General features: G+C 35.3%; 1 protein-coding gene and 1 pseudogene across 8 annotated transcripts in view; both read right to left on the reverse strand.

The window, feature by feature from the left end:
• Nucleotides 1–21,975, reverse strand: part of CCDC73 (coiled-coil domain containing 73) — a 280,686-nt gene that overhangs the window by 95,598 nt on the left and 163,113 nt on the right. For all 8 annotated transcript variants that reach the window (XM_077114323.1, XM_077114321.1, XM_077114322.1 and 5 more), the window contains one exon: nt 13,449–13,487. In XM_077114323.1, coding sequence (XP_076970438.1) covers nt 13,449–13,487 — 39 coding nt within the window. The remainder of the gene's footprint in view (nt 1–13,448; nt 13,488–21,975) is intronic.
• Nucleotides 9,112–11,458, reverse strand: LOC143643952 (ribonucleoside-diphosphate reductase subunit M2 pseudogene; annotated as a pseudogene).

Raw genomic sequence — 21,975 nt, forward strand, 5'->3', positions numbered from 1 at the left:
TGTAATCAGATTATCTCCCTGGAGATGTGATTTAATCAAGAATGGTTGTTAAACTGGATTAGGTGACAACATGTCTCCATACCCATTTGGGTGGGTCTTGATAAGTTTCTGGAGTCCTATAAAAGAGAAAACATTTTGGAGAATGAAAAAGATTCAGAGAGAGGAGAGAATGCTGTAGCACCACGAAGCAGAGAGTCCATGAGCCAGTGATCTTTGGAGATGAAGAAAAAAAACGCCTCCTGGGGAGCTTCATGAAACCGGAAGCCAGGAGAGAAAGCTAGCAGATGACGCCGTGTTCGCCATGTGCCCTTCCAGCTGAGAGAGAGAAGCCCTGACTTTGTTCGCCATGTGCCTTCTCACTTGAGAGAGAAACCCTGAAGTTCATCAGCCTTCTTGAACCAAGGCATCATTCCCTGGATGTCTTAGATTGGACATTTCTACAGACTTGCTTTAATTGGGACATTTTCTCAGCCTTAGAACTGTAAACTAACAACTTATTAAAATCCCCTTTTTAAAAGCCATTCCATTTCTGGTATATTGCATTCCAGCAGCTAGCAAAAGAGAACACTGGTTAAGCTTATTCCTAGATATTTGATTCATTTGGTTGCTATTGTCAGTGGAATTTTTTCCTTAATTACCTCCTCAGGTCATTACCTGTGTATAGAAACATAACTGATTTTTGTATATTAATCTTGTAATGTGCCACTTTGCTGAATTTGTTTATTATGTCAAGTAGCTCTGTCATAGATTTCTCAAAATTTTCCAAGTATAGGATCATGTTGTCTGCAAATAATGAAAGTTTTACTCCTTCCTTTCCTATTTGGATGCCTTTTATATCATTCTCCTACTGATCACTCTAGGTAGGACTTCAAGTACAATGTTGAATAATAGTGGTGACAATGGGCATCCTTGTCTCATTCCCAATCTTAGGGGGAATGCTTTCAATCTCTCATTGTTAAATATGATGCTGGCTGGGGTTTCTCATCTGTGCCTTTTATAGTAACAAGGAAGTTTCCTTCAATTCCTACCTTTTGGAGTGTTTTTATCAGAAAAGGATGTTGAATTTTGACAAATGCTTTTTCAGCATCAATCGATACAATCGTGATTTTTTTCCTTTTCAACTTGTTAAGGTGTTGCATTATACTGATTGATTTTCTTATGTTGAACCACCCTTGAATTCCTGGTATAAATCCTACTCATCATAATGTATAATTCTTTAAATATGTCACTGGATTTGATTTTCTAGTATTTTGGTGAAAAAATTTTGCACCTATGTTCATTAGGGAGATTTGTTTGTAGTTTTCCTTTCTTGTGGTATCTTTGTCCCCAGTTTTGGTAACAGAGTGATGTTAGCTTCATAAAATGACTTAGTAATGCTCCTTTTTCCTCAATTTTTTGGAAGATTTTGAGTAGGACTGGTGTTAGTTCTTTTTGGAATGTCTGATAAAATTCCCCTGTGATGCCATCTGGTCCTGGGCTTTCCTTTGTAGGAAGATTTTTGGTGACTGATTGAATCTCTTTACTTGTAACTGGTTTGTTGAGATCTTCTATTTCTTCTGTAGTCAGTACAGGCAGTTCACGTGGTTCTAGGAATTTGTCTATTTTCATCTAAGTTGTCTAGTTTGTTGGCAAACAGTTCTTCATAGTATCCTTCTACGATTTTTTACATTTCAGGATCCATGATAACAACCTCCTTTTCATTTCTAATTTTTAATATTTGCATTCTCTTTTTTTCTTTGTCAGGCTAGTCAAGGTCCATTACTTTTACTGTTTCTTCTTGAAGAACCAACTTTTGTTGATTCTTTCTGTTGTTTTTTGTTCTCCAGCTCATTTATTTCTGATTTAACCTTTGTTATTTCACTTTGTCTATTTGCTTTGGGGTTGGTTGCTATTCCTTCTCTAATTTTCTCCAGGTGAGCAATTAAGTCTTTTTTTTTTTTTTTTTTTTTTTAACATGGGCAGGCACTGGGGAACCAACTGGGTCTCCAGCATGGCAGGTGAGAACTCTGCCTGCTGAGCCATTGTGGCCTTCCCTGTTGTTTTTTTAATATAGGCATTTAGGGCAATAAATTTCCTTCTCACCACTGCCTTTGCCACATTCCAACAGTTCTGGTATGTTGTATTCTCATTTTCATTCATCTCCAGCTATTTAGAGATTTCTCTAGCGATTTCTTCTTTGACCCACTGATTATTTATGAGTGTGTTGTTTAATCTCCATATACTTGTGAAAATTCTGGTTCTTTGGTGGTAATTTCCAGCTTCATTTCACTGTGGTCAGAAAAAGTGCTTTGGGTAATTTCAATCTTATAAATTTATAAAGACTCAGTTTGTGTCCCAGCATAAAACCATCCTGGAGAACATTCCACGAGCACTGGAGAAAAATGTATATACTGGTGTTTGGGGTGTAATGATCTATATATGTCTTTTAAATCTAATCCATTTATCACAGTGTTCAAGTTCTCTATTTCCTAGTTGACCCTCTGTCTGGCTGTTCTATCTATAGAGAAAAGTGGTGTACTGAAGTCTCCCACCATTATTGTTGAAACATCTGTCTTTCTACAGTTTTTTCAATGTTTGCCTCATGTACTTTGGAGCTCCTTGTCTGGGAGCATAAACACTCATGATTGCTATTTCTTCATATTGGATTGTCCCTTTTATTAATACATAGTGTCCTTCTTTGTCTCTTATGATGTCTTAGAGCCTATTTTATCTGATATTATAGCTATTCCTGCTTTCCTTTGGTTACAGCTTGCATAGAACATCTTTTTCCATCCTTTCACTTTCAATCTATTTGAATCCTTGTGTCTAAGTTGCGTCTCTTGTAAATAGCATATAGATGGATAATATTCTTAATCTATTCTTCTAATTTGCATCTTTTAATTAGTCCATTAACATTCAAAGTTATTACTGTAAAAGCAGTTCTTGAATCTACCGTTGTATCCTTTAGTTTTTGTCAGATCTACATATTCTTTTCCCTCTCTCTTTTTATCTCTTAAATTACCCTTAAAAATATTCTTCAATTCTGCGCCCTCCCCCAGACCTCCTTCTTCTGTCATTTTTTTTTTTTCAGCTGACTGAACTCCCTTTAGTATTTTTTGTAGGGCGTTTTATTGTTGACCAGTTCTCTCAGTCTTTGTCTTTGAAGATTTGAATCTCTCCCTCAATTTTAAAGGACAATTTTGCTGGATAAAGAATTCTTGGTTGAAAGCCTTTCTCATTCATGATCTTAAATATTTTATACCATTGCCTTCTCACCTCCATGGTGCCTCTGCTGATTAGTCTGAACTCAATTTTATTAATATCCTTTGTATATAGTAGATCACTTTTTCTTATGCTGCTTTCAGGACTTTCTGCTTTTCTTCAACATTTGATAGCCTGATTAATAGATGGCTTGGAGTAGGTCTATTTGGATTTATTCTATTTTAGGTCCATTGGGCCTCTTTGATTTGCATACTCATATCTTTTATAAGGGTTGGGAAGTTTTCTCCAATTATCTCTTCAACTAACCTTCCCAGGCCTTTCCTCTTCTCTTCTCTTTCTGGAACACCAATGATTCTTACATTTGTACATCTTTTGTTGTCCATCATTTTCCTGAGATTAAGTTCCATTTTTTCTATCTTCTTGACATTCATTCTTTTGTACACTCTAGTTTAACTGTTCTGTCTTCTAGCTCACTTATTCTTCATTCTGCTTCTTTGAGTCTGCTATCATGATTCTCTAGTATATTTCTAATTTGGTCTATAGTACTTTCATCTCAGCGATATTTGCTATTTTTCTACTTAATGTTTTGAATTCTTCTTTATGCTCTTCTAGTGTCTTCTTGATAGCTTTTACTTCTTTATAAATATCCTTGAGTAGTTGTTCCATATTCTGTGTCCCTTCTGGTGTTTTTATTTGGTTATTTGGCTGGACCATTTGTGTCTGGATCTTCATGTGCTTTGTGATTTCCTGTTCTGTTCAGGGCATTTGATTATCTTAATAAGGCTATTTTGCAAGTTGGTTTCCTTCACTCGTCTGAAGTTTTGCATTTACTTGGGTTTGTGTTGAAGGTCCCCTTTTGCACTTGGTTTGTCAGTAATTCACTGGATCTCATGTAAGGGTGTAATTCTATTTGTGGTCTATTAGAAGCTAGGCAGAAAAGATGTACAGGTGATTCAGCAGCAGAATGCCTGCCTGTCATTCAGGAGAATCTGGGTTTGACTCCCAGCCCATGCACATACATGCACAAAAGAAACACTTGAGGGTCTGTTAAAAACTAGGCAGTATAGCGTACACAGGTGGCTCAGTGGTAGAAAGCTTGCCTGACATGCAGGAGACCCAGATTTGGCTTCCAGTCCATGTACCCGGACCCTTTTCTTATTCCATGGAGCTTGGATGAAATCAGTCCACTGTACTCTGCCATCTTCCTGGAAGTCCTGATTCATGTAATGCTGTCTTTTACACAAAAGTTTACTATTAAATACAAAAAATCCATCCACAAATAAACGCCAGGATTTCTTGCTTTGTAAAAATGTGTACCTCATTTTAAAGAAACTAATCTATAAAAATCAAGATTAGAGAGAGAGAAGACAGCACATACATAAATACATAGTCAGTAAAGTTTTACTTTAAAGCCTCTCGAGACATTTAAAACACAATCTAATAATATTTACATACAACTTTTTAGAAATATATTTATCAACAAAAGGTGTAGCTTTACATTTCCCCCCTCCTATTTACTTAAGGAGACTGATTTGTAACCTTTATAGATATAATTAATTTCCCTTAAAATAACTAGTTTGTTATGAGTAAATTTTAGAGGAAAAGATACAAATCTAAAAATAAACTTCATATATTGTTTGTTTCTATTATCTTTCAATTTCAATATGAATTCAAACTAAGTCAATGGAATTACAAATTTCTTAAACCTATGACATCTTTCCTCAAGGTATCCTAAGATTTTGAGTCATAAATATAAAACATATACTAAATCAAAAATCTAAAGTTATACTGCTAATGATGTATGTGTGTTCAGACATATATAATATTTATTGTCATAAAGAGTATTTCCAGACAAGTCTTCAGTCTAAAAACATTCTAATCTAAAAAGAAATATGTGGTGGTTCTTAGTCAAATAAAAATCTTCAATATTAGGTGAACATGATTGAAAGGGATTCTATGGACCTACACATCCCACTGATTAACACTACAAAATATAAATAAGCTCTTGCATGAACTACTTCAAAGGTACAAAGAATTCATAAATTCAGGGTATAGGGAGAAAACTGCTAATGCATGCTATGGGCTATATTTAACAGGAAGACATCAAATTATACCACAGCAACACCAGGGGTAAATAATGGGTGAGGAACAAGAGTTAAGGGGTAGTTTAGATTTTCTATTTGGTGAAGGTGTGTTTATTAGTTATCTTTCTCTTGGGAACAATGACGTTATCTAAAATTGAGCGTGCTGATGGACTGTTCACTTGGACATTATATATGATGCCTAATGAATGGAGGTGGCTGAAGGATGCACTGACTGAGAAGCAGATTGGCAAACAATAGTGTATTGAAAATTATGCTGCTACAAAAAGGAACTAAGTTGTGAGGCAGGCAACATTGTGAATGAATCTGTGGGACATTGGGTGAGGCGAAATAAGCCAGAAACAAAAGCGCAATTATTGTATGATCTCTTTTAGAAAATGTTTATAAGAAAACAGGGGCCTAGATTGTAAGCTCTTATAGCAGTCACATTTAGTCCAGAGTGGTAATTATTATTTCTGGATTTTGAGAGGCTGTTCTATATATGTATAACCTAGTATTTAGAGATAAGAATGAAGTCTATCAGGTCAGGATTAAGGTAATTCAGAACACAGGAGTAAGGACGACATTGTCTATATTTTAGAACCTTACCTACTCTTTGAGACCAAAGGAACAAAGGTTTATTTTGTCCAGAATCTAAATTTTCTGTGGCATATAATCTAACTCTACCTGTCTGGATAGCTCAACTAAACACAAGGAGCCCAGAATAAGAATAAGGGCTGTTAACCCTATATAGCTTAATGTAATGCCTAGATACATCCCAGAATACATTAAGCAGATAATAAAAAAGTATTGGTAAAGTCCCTTGAGGGATGGGAGAAAAATATGGAACTATTAAACTTTACCACCTGGGAAATCCCTGATACTGTGTCAATTATTAGGGACACCAAAATCAATTGGCCAAGCCCTTGATCTTGAGGCTTGCTCTTGTGAAGCTTATGTACGTAACGGAGAAGGTTAGCCTACCTATAGGTATGCCTTAGAGTTACTTCTGGAAGACCTTTTTTGTTGCTCAGATGATGCCTTATTCTCTCTAAGCCCAACTCTCCAAGTGAAACCATTGCCCTCCCTGCTATGTGGGACATGACATCCAGGGGTGAAAGTCTCCCTGGCGGCATATGAGATGACTCCCAGGGATGAGCCCAGCCCTGGCATTGTGGAATCAACGATGCTATCCTGACCAAAACCATTCCAGCCAATCCTAAAGAACACCTAGGGCAATAGGGCAATATATGAGATTCTACAAAGGTTCCACGCACTAAGGTAACTTTCCAGAAACCTACAACCTCCAGATGGCTCCCTGGACCAGGTAAGTCCTGAAACCTAAAGGGCCCAGCCTCTTTAGAACATCAGCTAGTTCCATCTCCCTACCCCATATTAATGACAGCGCCTTCCAACATGAGAAATTTAGAATGGCCATAGCCCAAATATCCCTAAAGAACAGGATAGAAAGATCAAAGGTGATGATGGAGTTATACAGAGAAGGTAGGGTTTTACAAACGAGTATGACTGCTGAATCAATGTATTGATATTTCCTTTAGTTTCTAGTATCTTAAAGTAGCTAGGAATGAAAACCTAAAATGTGGAATTGTAACCCATTCAAACTCTGAAATCTGTTTCACAACTAATTGTTGTGCTGTGCTTTGAAATTTACTGTTTTTTAGTATATATGTTATTTCTCACACAAAAAGTGATGATAAAAAATAAATACATTCCTTCTAGCTTCCAATGTTCTGGAGCAGCTAGAAGGAAAAACCTGGATGATGGTATGGTAGCCCATGACAAACTCTGGGATCTGTCCTGTAACTTCTTGTTGAAGAGTATTGTATGGTCTCTTTTGAAAAATGCTTATAAGAAATGGGGGCATAGACTATAAGCTCTTATAGCAGTTGTGGTAGTTAGATTCAGTTGTCAACTTGGCCAGGTGAAGGTGCCTAGTTCTGTTGCTATGGCTATGAGCCAATGGTACGTCAACCTCATCTGTTGCTGATTTACATCTGCAGTCGGTTAGGAGGTGTGCCAGCTGCAATGAGTGACGTTTGACTTAATTTGCTGGTGCTTAAATGAGAAGGTGCAACGTAGCACAGCCTAAGCAGCTCGGCATTCCTCATCTCAGTACTTGCAGCTCAGCCCAGGCCTTTGGTGATGCAGAAAGAAGTTACCCCAAAGAAAACTGTTGGAACCCAGGGGCCTGGAGAGAAGACCAGCAGAGACCATCCTGTGCCTCCCACATAAGAAAGAACCTCAGTGGAAAGTTAGCTGCCTATCCTCTGAAGAACTAACAAAATAAATCCCCTTTTATTAAAAGCCAATCTGTCTCTGGTGTGTTGCATTCCGGCAGCTAGCAAACGAGAACAGCAGTCATATTTGAAAACTATTGCTTTTTTCTTCCTTTGCTTTGTATGTTATATTATACAACAAAGTTAAAAGAAAAGGCAGATTGACAACATAAGCCCTATTAAGTATATCTATTAGTTTATACTTCCTTCTGAAATTAAAAATTTGAATGGAACATCTATTAATAGCTCATGCAACACTAGTTTTCTGTTGAAGTTTAGGCAGTCAAGTTGGCACCAGATTTAGGTAAATGTTAGAAGTGATTGTACTGGGCAATCCCTAATGAATCGATCATGACTGTAAGAAAATACTGGGTGGTTATTTCCAAGTATGAACTATAGGTATAATCCAAAGGCCACATGTAGGAAGTTTCAAATTAAAACACACACCCAACTTTTAGCAAAACCAACTTCAGTTCTGGCTTTACAACTGAAGAACAAGATCTTGTATAGGTTATTCTGTATGAAGATGATTTGAAAAATTTTCAACATTATCTCATATCCCATCTAAGAACCTTTGAGAATCATTTCCTACAATTAGAAGGTGGGGGAAGCACACACATTTGAGAAATCAGATACTAGAGCCCCTGCCAGGTATTAAGACCAAGCTCACCAACAGTCAAGGCAATGCCTCCATCCCTAAGGACTTAAGTTAGAAATTTTCACCTGAAAGAATACCCTTTAAAAAACTAAAACTTCTTTTCTCTTATCCCAGGACTCTCTACTTCAACATGCACAGCTGTGCTACAGGATAAAACACACAACCTGTCTTCTATGTGGCACTGACTGGCTAACATGTAGGTATGCACAGAATTGACTTTAAAATTGATAAAAAAGTACTTCAATCCACAAAAGAAAATAAAGCTTAGAAATAACATGCTTAGTGTACACAGGTTTAACTTTAGTCACCTAGTAAATTCTGGACTGGCTCTCATTAAGTGGTGGATTGAATACTTTGCATAGCATTTTGGTGTAGAAAGTAATGAAGTTAAGTATATTAGGCTTTTAGCTTGACAGTACAATGTTTACTTGCATGTAAAGTACTAGTTTTATATACGAACTAATAAGTAAACTTTAAAATCTGCTTTGAAGCAGTGAGTATGACATCTTTCAACTGCCTTGTGGGAGTAACTGAATGTTCAATACTGTTGAATCCAATTTAGCTTGAGGGTCTCCCCTCTTGACGGCCAAGATTCCTGCAGGTACAGCCAACCTGCTTGCAAAAACCAAACACAGATAACATCCTTCATAAAAACCCTACTACCCTTGTGTCTCAGATATCCTCTTTCTAGACAATCCTACTAGTATTATTAACAGGACTAGTTTTGAGGTAGCTACACAGTTTCAAAGAAGCCATCAAATATTCCTATTGGGCTATTTTGTGGTGTAGCTGGTGGAAAACATTTCAAGTAGCTGATTTTTTTTTTGAGAAGGAAAAGAACAATCAGCAAAATAAGAATATATCCTCAGTTCATTTAGATGTCAGCATCCAAGATTAAAAAATTTTCTGTTGAACTTGATATCATTCCCATCCTCTGATATCTGCCTACTCTTTTCTTAAAGAAGTTGGTCTTCCCTTCAAGTAAAATATTCTCCATAAAGTCAAATGGATTCTCTACTCTGAAAATCTTGCTGAAACCCACTTCCAGCATAAGTCTGTCTAACATGAATTCAATGTACTGCTTCATTAAAGTGCAATTCATTCCAATCAGCTTCACAGACAAGGCCTCCATAAGAAAATCCTGTTCTTTCCTAACAGCACTGATAACAATTTCTTCTACTCTTTGTTCTAAAGGTTTGTGAAGCAGGTGTTTGAACATGAGGCAGGCAAAGTTGCAGTGTAGACCCTCATCTCTCCTAATAAGTTCATTGAAAAATGTGAGGCCAGGCACCATTCCTCGTTTTTTGAGCCAGAAAATCAATGCAAAAGAGCCAGAAAAGAAAATTCCTTCTACGGCTGCAAAGGCTACAACGCGTTCTCTGTAGGTAGCTTCTCTGTTCACAATCCAATGCAAGGCCCATTTTACCTTCTTCATGCAAGGCATCATTTCAATTGCATTGAAGAGAAATTCCCTTTCTTTGGAAATCTTTAATTGTCACTAAGAAGACTATACATTTCAGAATGTATGTTTTCCATGACAATTTGTGCCACAGAAATAGCGGGCTTCTGTAATCTGAACTTCTTGGCTAAATCACTCCACCAAGTTTTAATTTACTATGCCACCACTTGCTGCAAAGAAAGATAGAACATGTGACATAAAATGTCTCTTCTCAGGCTTCAGGACTTCCCAGTGCTGAACGCCCCTGGAAAGATCTACTTCCTCAGCTGTCCAAAAGGAAACCCCAGCTTTCTCATACATCTGCCAAATATCTTGGTATTCTACAGGAAAGATGAAAAAGCAACAGGGATTTTCTCTCAGAAGTGGTTCATCCACCATGCAGGCGGCAGGTACCTTAATTTTATTCAGTTTAGAGGGCTCCTGGAAGATCTTCCGGGCAGTCTTGCTGACCAGGACAGCTGAGAGCCCAGGGCATGTTCTCCTTGTATGCCAGGCTGATTCCCTTCAGGGGCGAGAACTGGAGCGTGGCAAGTGGGATGCACATAGAAAGCAGTGGGGCAGTGGGGAGCGGGCAGATACTGGCTAGTAATTTTTTATTGTTTTTGGTTTTTTAAACTTTAAAATTGTGAAACATATATATAAAGCAAAGAAAGAAAAAAGCAATAATTTTCAAAGCACACTTCAACAAATAGTTACAGATCAGATCCCAGAGTTTGTCATGGACTACCATTCTACTATCTGAGGCTTTTTTTCTAGATGCTCCAAAACCGGAGACTAGAAGGAATATTAATATAGTGATTCAGTAGTCATACTTGTTTCTTAAATCTGATTTTCTCTGTTATACCTCCTCCTTCTCCTTTAACCGTTCTCCCATTCTATAGGGATCTTTGGGCAATGCCCATTGACTTTTTCATGTTGAGAAACTAAAGAATAGAGGGATAAAATTAAAGGATAAGGAGATGAAATTAACTGAAAATCTTGGAGAGGGTGGTGCCTCTGAGTTCTAGGATTTATCTGACCTAGAAACCCTCCGGGAATTACCTGTTCCAGGAAAGCAAACCTAGTATGTGAAACCTTTATAGGTTCTCAGTTCAAGCCCTGGGCGTTCTTAAGAGTTGAGAGGAATGATGTTGATTTAGGGTTTAGTAAACTATGGCAATTAGCATTATCTCACTGAAACGTGCATAAGGGTAGCCTCCAGAATAGCCTCTTGACGATATTTGATCTCTCTTAGCCACTGATGCCTTATTTTGTTACATATCTTTTCCCCCTTTTGGTCCAGAAGGCATTGTCTGTCTCATTGTGCCAGGGTCAGACACATCCCAGGGAGTCATGCCCCACATTATCAGGGAGAATTTCACCTCTGGATGTCACATCCCACACAGAGGGGAGGGTAATGATTTTCCTTGAAGAGTTGGGTTTAGAGATGTGGCCACACCTGAGCAACAAAAGAGATTTCCTGGAAGCAACTCAGACTTTGTTATAGGTAGTTTTAGCTTCTGTACTACAAAAGTAAGTTTCATAAGGGCAAGCCTCAAAATCAAGGGTTTGTCCTATTTTCTTGGGAGTCCCCAGTGGCTGAAAGGGTACCTTGGGTTTCCCAGATGGGAAAGTTTACTAGTTCCACATATATATATTTCCCCCCACCCCCACCTTTGAACCCTCAAGGGACTCTGAGTTAGTAAGTTTTTACTACCTTCATTAACCTCTATTAGCACTCAGTTATGCAACATATTCATCTATGAATTCAATTACACAACATAGTCACCTATACAGTAATCGCTGAACAAAACAGGAAAGATTTTCAGCAATGACTAAATCACAGTTAGAGGTCATATGATGTTCTAAAGTTTATTTTTAATTTATTTTTTGTTGCATTCTTTATATTGATAATGATGGTGATTTCTTTCCAAAAGGAGGTTTCAGTAAATTTAGGGATAGATGAACCTTCGGATTCATGATCATTTTAATTTATTTAAGGGCATATCACCTCACTTCTGCAAAACTGTCAGATTTTTGAACTCCCGAAAGTCAGAAATTTAATAGTAGTTAAATGCTCACCTATAGGAGATTATAAACTTTTTTCAAAGTTACTTAACTATGTTTAAAATTATTTATTTTTGGACACAACTTTATCTGTTTCTCTTCAAAGTCCTGTTTTAACTTTAGTGGTCATTTTGTTTCCTACCTTACCCAAAGAATCTAAAACCGGATACTATAAAAGAATAATGTATAGCTTTGAATTAAAAAAGATTAACTGTATTACTGAATGCTGTACAGCTCTTTGAATAAGTAAGTCATCTGAATTATATAAAGAATATTTAGAAAAAGATTATTTTAAACTTTTAAATCAATTATCCAAAAAACATAAATATTATGTCAGAATGGGCATAAAATATTAAACATACATACTACTATATAAAATTACCTTGATGCAAAATGATTTAATATTTTGAACTATCAGAAAAAAATATTATGACTATAATTCAAATAGCATTTTAGTGAGTTTTTACAAGGCTGTAATTCACAATAACAAAAACTCAGAAGTGACCAAAACTAGCGTAAGTATATTGCATGTTGCAATTCTTTTAGATTATAAGTATCTGATGAAATTTTAAAATGGAATAAAATAAAACACATTTTATGTTGCCTTTGATCTTTAACTTGTAGCCTTATCTCCCAGGTCAAAGGGCACATTATTCAATTTCACTATATTTTGTGTAAAACCACTGTAGCGTTGAAGATGACTTTCAGTACAAATGTCATGGTACTTAAAGCTAAACTGGAATCTAGTTTTTCAGCTTCTTAATTAAAATCACAGTTTAAAATTGTCTGACCATATTATCTTCATTCTTTCCAGTTGAACAGCAGCAGAACTTTCACATCTTTTATTCAATCAACCTTAGCAATCTTTCTATAGGGCTTTTATTTTCCAACACACCAAGACAATTTCAAGAAGCAAAATACTTTATGTTTTTGTATTTAATATCATAAGGGATAATCTCTCATTTCTTATTTCTCATGTATATAATATCTTAACCATACTCAAAAATTAATTTTACTTACCTTACAACCTGTTCCAAAGAATGAAAATTAGAATAGCATAAACCCACCTAAGTTGCCCTCTAAAGATTTAAGTGCTATGGGATAATTTTGCTCAATAAAAATCACAGAAAAAGAATACTATTCTGAATCAAAGAGGACTGGAAAGGGAGAATATTGAAGTAAATATTCCATAAAATGCTAAGCCATTAAAATACAAACATTAATTTTTAACATACTATTGAAGAGGAAAGCACATATAAATACTTGTTGAATGACAAAGGATGAGTATCATATCCCAAATGTACTATTTGAATACTACTTCACATTTATATTATTTCATTTTTTCATACTGTAATAACTATATGTTTGCATAAATACCTGGAAAACATAGTATTAAAACAACAGGTTTTAGAGTTTTATTGTTTATTTTTTATTTGCCTTTAATATGAGACGTCTACCAAAAAATTGGGAACTATATAAAATTCACTTATTTTATTTTATAATATATAAGCACCATGTAATCTGGAGATGAATTTTTGAAATAATTTAAGCTATATTTTAAACTGTTAGGCCTTTAAGAGGGAAAGTAATAACTAGTGCCAGTCATTCCTATCTGTATTATAAATGTCACATTTTTATTGGTAAAAATACTATTTATCTTATATACTAAACCAGAAAAAATACGTATAAATTCATAATTTACTTACCATTTCACTCACTTTCTTCTGTAAAGAATATTTAGAAACCTTGAAAAACAAGGGGGGGGATATCTTATTAAAATTTTTAAATTATCTACTACCAATTCCTTCTGATACTATAATTGAATGTTTCAAAAGGAGTTCATTTATTGTCTATACACTATTCCTTCAAATGACACATCTTTTCAAAATTTTACTTACAATAACTTTCTTACTTCATGTAAAATAAATAAATTTCATAATTTATTTAATACATTCATTTCTTTATTCAACACATACTTATGGAGAACCTACTACTATATGCTAGACACTTTGCTTGGGAACAGCAGTGAACAAAAACAAAGTTCTTAAGGTTTTTTTTAGTGGGAATGGGAAAAAACAGATAAAAAATATACAAAAAAAGTATAACATGTAAGAGAGTGATAAATACCTAGAAAAAAACTAAAGCCGTCTAATGGGGTTTGCTGCTTCACATTAGCTCTTCAGTGAAGAAAATTTGAAAAAGCCAGTTAGAAGTAATTTGTTTTTTAAAACTAACAAAGCATCTCACAACTCAGAGAAAATAGTTAACACTCTGGAACTTCCAGATCTTTATCTATGCATTTACACTTTAAAAGAGAGCAACTGGGGAAGGAGAATAATCATGTATTATTTCATTCTAGTATTCTAATGTACTATTTCGTAGTCTATTTTTACTTAATATATAATACACACACATTTTTATGATAATTTAATCTATAGCATAACTTATTTTTCCAACAAAGTCCTTTATATGAGCCACACTGGTTCTTTTCTCTTTTTTTGAGATGAAATTCACATAACATACAAATTTTTAATGTGTACAATTGAGTGGTATTTAGTGTGTTCATAATGTGCAACCACCAACACTCTCTAGTTTCAAAACTTTTGTATCACCCTATAAGAATACCCCTAAGTAATAACTCCTTACCATTTTTTTCTAATAAATTTTAAATTTTAGAATAGTTTTAGATTTGCAGAAAAGATGCAAAGACAGTGCAGAGTTCCCATATGCCACATGTCCACTTTCCCCTAATACTAACATCTTACATTAGTATGGTCCAGTTCTCACAATTAATGAAGCAATACTGATATATTATTAATTAAATTTCAGACTTTATTCAGATTTAGTTTTCTTAAGTTTTTATTTTGAAATAATTTCAAGTTTACAGGACAGTTGTGAAAATAATATAAAACCCATACAGAGAACTCCAACAGACCCCTACCCACCCAAATACCCAGATCCACCAAATTTTAACATTTTGCTACATTTACCATGTCATTCTATACATCCCATCCATCCACACATTTTCTAAACATGTGAGAGCAGACTGTATACCTCATGCTCCTTAAACATTTAATATCTTCATGTACATTTCCTAAGAACTAGGATATTCAGTTAAGTACAATTATCAAGTTCAAGAAATTTAACATTGATATAAAGCTTACAGAGTATATTGAAATTTTAAATACATCCCAACATCTTTTAGGACTTTTCTCCTCCATTATTAGATCCAGGATCATGTATTGCATTTACTTGTCATTGTCCCTTTAGTCTCTCTCCCTCTTTTTTATTTGTGGAAATATACATGTAACATGAACATCCCCATCTCAGTCACTCCCTAGCACACTACTCAATGAGGTTAGTCACATTTTCAAAATGTGCTACCCTCACCACCACCAGAACTTTCCCTACACCCATTATACATTAACTTCCCATCCCCCCTCCTCCAACCCATATCGTACTTCCTCTGTCTCTGAATTTGCATATGCTATTCAGCATAACTTTTTTAAGGGTTACATAGAATTCCACTGTTTAACTTTACCATAGTTCACTTATCACCATCTTTTTGTAGGTTTGCCCAGTTTTCAACTTTTCACTATTATGAACTACACTGAAACAAATGTTTAAACCTAGAACTTGATGCATGTCTATATTGATTTTAAGAGGATAACTTCCAAGAAGCAGAACTCCTAAGATATGTTCATTTTTATAGGACTTTTCTTATTGTTATATATTCCTCCAGATTGGCTAACCAAGTTAAACTCCAGCTGTGTATCAATGCTCATTTTCTTACACCTTTCTTATAATTGTTAAATTTTAGATAAAAATATAATAGATATTGCATCACATCTCCTAAGAAATAAACTTTACTCCCATGAGTATTATCAAATGAGTTGATTATTTATTTCATTTTGGTGGATTGATTTAGGTGTGATTCACTTTTCCAACAAATATTTATTGAGCATTTACTGTAAGTAACTCACTAATGTGAACACTGAAATATAACAATGGACACAAAAACAACTTCAGTTCAACTTAAATTACAGGGGAGATAGACAGTAAACAACATAAGTTAAAATATATGGCATATTAGATATTGATAAGTGCTAAAGAAAAATAATAAAGCAAGAAAAGGATCACGTAGGATGCCAGGAAAGACCTTTCTGAGATGGCAACTTTAAAGTAAAGACCTGACAGAAATAAAGAAGAGCATTTCAGCAAGTGCAAAAGCCCTCATGTGGGACAATGACTGGTATTGTTCAAAGAAGAATAAAGAAGCCAATGTGGCTAGGATGTAGTAAGAATGTAGAGCAGAAGATGAATTTGGAGATGGTTAAGGTCAGGTAGGGGGTCCAGATCATTGTAAACCTTGTAATATATGATAGGGATTTAGCTTTTACAGTGCATGTGATAAAGTCAGTGGAGAATTCCAAATACAAATGTGACATTGTCTAACTTGCTTTTAAAAACATCACTTTGTTAATGCTAAAGAGGAACACAGCTGGGGGCAGAGAAACCACTTAATATGCTACTGCAGGTGATCCAGGTGAAAGAGGATGATGGCTTGGACTAGGATGTTAGTTATGGATGTAGTAAGAAGTAGATTGTGGATTATGAAGGGACAGGTAACAGGATTCCCAACTGGAAAAAGAGAGTTCTTATGAACTAAGTGGAAATGACTAAAGCAGCAGCTAGTTTTCAGGAGAAGGGATTTTAGGAATTTTGTTTTGAACATGTTGAGTGTGAGCTGTCTTTTAAACACCTAAATGAACACATTAAACAGTCAATTTGGGTTGATTTAGGGCTGGAAATATACATTTGGAGGTCATCAGTACGTAGATTGCATTTTAAAGATACAAGCCTGGATGGGATCAAAGTATTTTTTTAAGGCAAACAGAACAAAAGCAAAGTAAAAGTACAGATCATCTCAAAAAACAAAAAGGCAAAATTCAGAAAACTATCACTCTAATCTTGAATTTATTATCTGCTACCATTAGTCAAAAGTAAAACTAATAGATCTAGAGAAAATTTATCAAATTATTTCAGGCCACTACTCTTCAGAAGTTATAATTTCTGCATTTATATATTTCTGAATCACAATCCATAGCCATATTCTATCGGCCCCTTTAGAGGACTGCCCAACCTATAAAACTACCATGTGGCTGCAACCTATGATGCATAAGTCAAATTTGAAAGTAATATAATTAAGACTGACATGCAGTCTTTATCTGAATACTATAGTTAATGTTTCATTATTTCTTAATTCTAAAAATCGCATAAGAATTGCTTTCTTTTTAAATTTTTCATTCTTTGTCTCTTGGCTCTCTCTCTCTCTATCTTTTCTTTCATTCTTTTAAAAATTCTTTTGCTGGATGATCTTAGATAATTCTATATTCAGTGCTTTGGAATTCCAGAAGAATGTGCCATGATATTATAGACTTCCATAAACATCTGAGGATCCTTGGCTGCAAGTTCATAATTAAGAAGAGATAAAAGAGTAAAAGAAAAGCTGAGAAAGCTTGCAGAGAGAAATGCCCCAGGAGAAGCAAGCAAGGACCCACAGAAACTAAGGAGTCAGAACCTGAATGCAATGAAACCTGGGAGAGAAGGATCAGTAGATTCTAGCCAGTGCCTTCCTATGTGACAGAGGAGTCCCGTATGCCATCCGCCTTCTTTCAGAGATGGTATGGTCCTGTTGATGCCTTAACTGGGACATTTTCACAGCCTTAGAATTGTAAATTTGTAAACTTTAAAATTTCCATTGTAAAAACCAACCCATTTCTGGTATGTTTCATTCCAGCAGCTTTAGCAAATAGAAACAATTTTGTATACAAAATTTAAAAGATGTAAAAGAATCTGAATTGAATTCATACCATCATCAATTTGATGTAATAAAAAAACCACAAGGAAATAATCTGATATTGGACAGAGGAATTAAACCTCATCAATATCAAGTATTTCAATATTAAACCTATAATGGATGACTGCATATGGCTTACTCACAGTCAATTAATTGACCGCAAAATTACTCCCATGAACATTATATTCAGTTTCTTATCATCAATCTTTTCTGGTTAATGTAGTTTTATTTAACCAAATTAATTTAAGTTCACATCTGCCGTTATAATATTGTTAAAATATAATCTGTGAAAGATACTGAATGACTGCAAATTTTCTACTGATCTATCAAAACCTCTAAATAAATACAAATTGACCAACTCAAAAAAATCCCCACAGAATTGGTTTAAATTTCAGGTACAGGCATCTTTCTAGTACAGGAATAAAACTATACTGATACTAGTTTATATATTAACTCTTGATGGAAATTTCAAACGTAAAGTACTAATGTTTTTCAAATGTAGTTATCCCTCACTTTATGGAAAATTTTAGGGAATTTATAGTAGACTATAAAAGATACTTTTGTAAAACAAACCCTATTTTCACATTAATTAGATTTATCTTATTCAGGAATACAGCCTCTCAAAATACTATGTTAAAAACATCTGATACTTTCTTCTTCTTGAATAATTCAGCCCTAACTTAATTAGGGGGGCAGACCAAGGCAAGGTAGATGTCCTTGAGGAAGAGGGCTGGGGAGGGAGGTTGCAGCATTCTAAAACTGGGTTATCAGGTTTGAATGGGGAAAGGAAGATATCCTCATGGCGAGAGAGACAGCCTTCTGTGGAATGAGAAGCTGAACAGGATGATGGGGTTATTCTGCAAAAGGACCCCTCAGCTTGAGGTGTCTGAATCCAAGGAGGATGGAAGGTATCCACATGGGGAAGTGTCGTAATTAGGTTCAGACATCAACTTGGCTAGGTGAAGGTACCTAGTTCTATTGCTATGGACATGAGCCAATGGCATGTGAACCTTATCTGTTGCTGATTACATCTCCAGTCGGCTCGGAGGCAATGCCTGCTGCAATGAATGATGTTTGATTTAACTGGCTGGAAGCCTAAATGAGAGAGGTCAATGTAGCACAGCCCAAGCAGCTCAGCATACCTCATCTCAGCACTTGCAGCGCAGCCCAGGCCTTTGGAGATGCAGAAAGGAATCACCCTGGGAAAGTTGTTGGAACCCAGAGGCCTGGAGAAAAGGCCAGCAAAGATTGTCCTGTGTCTTCCCGCATAAGAAAGAACCTCAGTTGAAAGTTAGCTGCCTTTCCTCTGAAGAACTATACACTTTTAACTAAATAAATCCCCTTTTATTAAAAGCCAACCCACCTCTGGTGTGTTGCATTCCAACAGCTAGCAAACTAGAACAGGAAGTAAGGCAACAGCAGAAATGGTGGATTGGTTACACAGAAGGTGATTTATCAAATAAGTAAATATGTTAGGGATGATGAAAGTCAGATTTTTCACTGAAAGAGAAGAAAGGTATAAACATTGAAAGGAAGTAAACTAAAATGAATCTTTTGGTGTAGGATTAGAATTAGAGGTGGTATAAATTTATGATATTCAACATATATAGGTTGATATGTTTATGATAACATAAACATAAATGTAACTGTATATGTATGCATATGTATACATATACATGCACACACATAAATATATTCTCTAGTTCTGAGAAGATCTGTGAACAGCATCATTCCAATAATAATGAGTATACTAGCACCCATATCTTGGCTTCTACATACCACTGTCTAATAAAAGGAACCAAGGCAAATAGAGAAATGGTTGATTCCAGGGCAAGGTCAGGTAAAGCAAAAGGTTATCCTGGTGCATTTTTCTGACCTGAAACCAAAGAAATGCTGAAAGAATGATGTAGACATATCAAAGGAACTCAGAAACCAGCTTGAATGGACTCCCACTGGCCAAACAAAGGACAATTTGAGCATCAAGATAAATAATGACAGTCATGGATTTTAACACATTAAGAAACTATGAGTCCATACTGATATAAAAAAATAGTTGGCTATATTAAAACTTAAATGAGAAATGTGATATCTATATGCTTCAAAGTACCTTCCCACGAAATACTTACTGATTACAAAGGGAAAAGAGTACATTTACAGAGGAGAAACTTGTCAGCTACCACCTTATTCAAATGATCAAAATGAACATCACCAATGATGAGTCAAACTGAATCATGAACTTCTCAGATAGGTTTCAATAGAAAGAATGGCATTATTTCTATACTATTCTGTTGAAGATGTATAAACTAAATTTAATCATGAGGAAATACTATAAAAATCCAAACTGAGGGACATTCTATAAAATAAATGGCCTATAATTCATAAGAGTCTCAAAGTCATAAAAATCAAAGAAATAATAGGGAATTGTTCCAGACTTGAGAATAAACAGATATGATAACTAAGTGCAACATGGGATTCTAAACTGGATCCTTTTGCTATAAAAAACCGTATTAGGACAACCGATAAACTTGAATGGTGCTTGAGGATTATATATCAATGTTAACTTCCTGATTTTCCTGATTATATTACATTTTTGTTGAATATCCTAAATTGTAGAAAATATATACTACAGTATTTAGGGTAGGTTATGGGGCATCAGGTTGACAAATTATTCTCAAATTGTTCAGAAAAAAATTAATTCTTTTGTATTATACTTCCCACATCTTTGTAAGGTTCTGATAGTTTCAAATTTTAAGTGATTCTAAAAATAATAAGGACTGAACTAATATGAAATGCTTGAAAATCTGGCATTAACAAAAACCGTGTAGGGTAAATTCCCATATGCCATTAAGAAAATAGCAAATCAGGGGTGAAAGGGTAGTTCAGCGTTAAAATTCTTTGCCTGCTATGCAAGAGACCTGGGTTTGATTCCTGGTACATGCACTTCCCAAAACACAAACAAGCAAAGCAAACAAACAAAAGAACAAACAACACAACAAATGGCACTGCGATAATGGGATATTTACATGGAAAAATCATGAAATGTGATCCCATCAAACAGGATACCAAAATAAAAAAAGGAAAGAAAACAGGAAATCCAAACTTAAAATTTTAAGATTGAGAGCTAACACCTCAGTAATCCAGGAACTACTACTACCCCCAGATATAGGCTCTTATGGTTAAATTAAGGTTTACTGCCCATTAGGGAACAGAGCCAAGAGAGCTGGAGAGCTTTCTTCATACTGTGTATAAAGAAAGGACTCCAGAGGTGCTATTAATTACAGAAAAGAAAATAACTTAGCTAAACAGTTCAAAGAAGCAAAGAAGAAGTTTGTTCTTGCCTGAAACCCTGAGGGAAAAACAAAAATTCTTCCATAAGAAACAGTAAAACCTAAACTTGTAGCACAAGCATGGTGTGCACATCCTAAGATGATAAATTAAGGTACCCTTCAGTCCTGGATCAGTGAAATCTCTAAGGCTCAGGACAGAAGCAAATGCAGAAGAGCTCTGTAGAAAGAATTCCACAATGCACTTTTCTCAAAAAATACACAACCAGTGAAGAGGGGCTCAAATTTAAAACTTATGAATCAGTGATCTCAGATGTGTAAGACATCCCCATGAATGTCCCCCCTCAGCAACAGCTAAATAAAAGGGCAGATTCAACTCTATTGGAACTCTGGGGGTTTATGGAGACTGGAAAACAACTTAAAGAATGTCGAATTGTGGGGGGGGGTGGGGGGTGGAATTTACAATAAAAAACAGTAGGAGAGTGAAAGAACAAATTTGCCAGTCCTGTTCTGTCCTCCATGGTAGGATCCCCTTGATTTAGATATCTCACAGTGACGGCTCCCAGGCCAAATCACCTTCTATTGGGTCTTTTAACTACAGCTCCACTTATTGCAGTGGTTAAGCAATGCACATGCATTCAAATACATAGTTGAAGAATTAGTGAACTAGAAGACAGATCTAAGGAAATGATATAAAATATAGAAAGCCAAAAGAAATAAAGTAAAAGCAAGTGTGTAAGGTAAAGAGGCATGCAGGACAGAATGGGTTTCAATAGATAACTTAGGAGCTACAAAGGAAAAAAGACAAAGACTTGATTGAAGGAGGTAATACTTGAAGAGATAATGGCTAAGATTTCCCAGAATGGATGAAAATAAATATTTTCATATTGCAAAATAAAAGTTTTAACTTATAAAACAAAACAGAAAAAAGGGACAGACAAATCTTTTGGTAAGAAAAGGATTATTGTAATTCCAATTAGAAAGCTTTAGAACTAAGAATGACTTTTTCACATGCCTAAAACTGGAATTTTTGCTATGTTATCACTTGTACTTCCTTCTCTAGACTATGAAATTACTTAATTTAGTTCC

Source organism: Tamandua tetradactyla, chromosome 8 (genome assembly GCF_023851605.1).
Source record: "Tamandua tetradactyla isolate mTamTet1 chromosome 8, mTamTet1.pri, whole genome shotgun sequence".
Classification (NCBI taxonomy): Eukaryota; Metazoa; Chordata; class Mammalia; order Pilosa; family Myrmecophagidae; genus Tamandua; species Tamandua tetradactyla.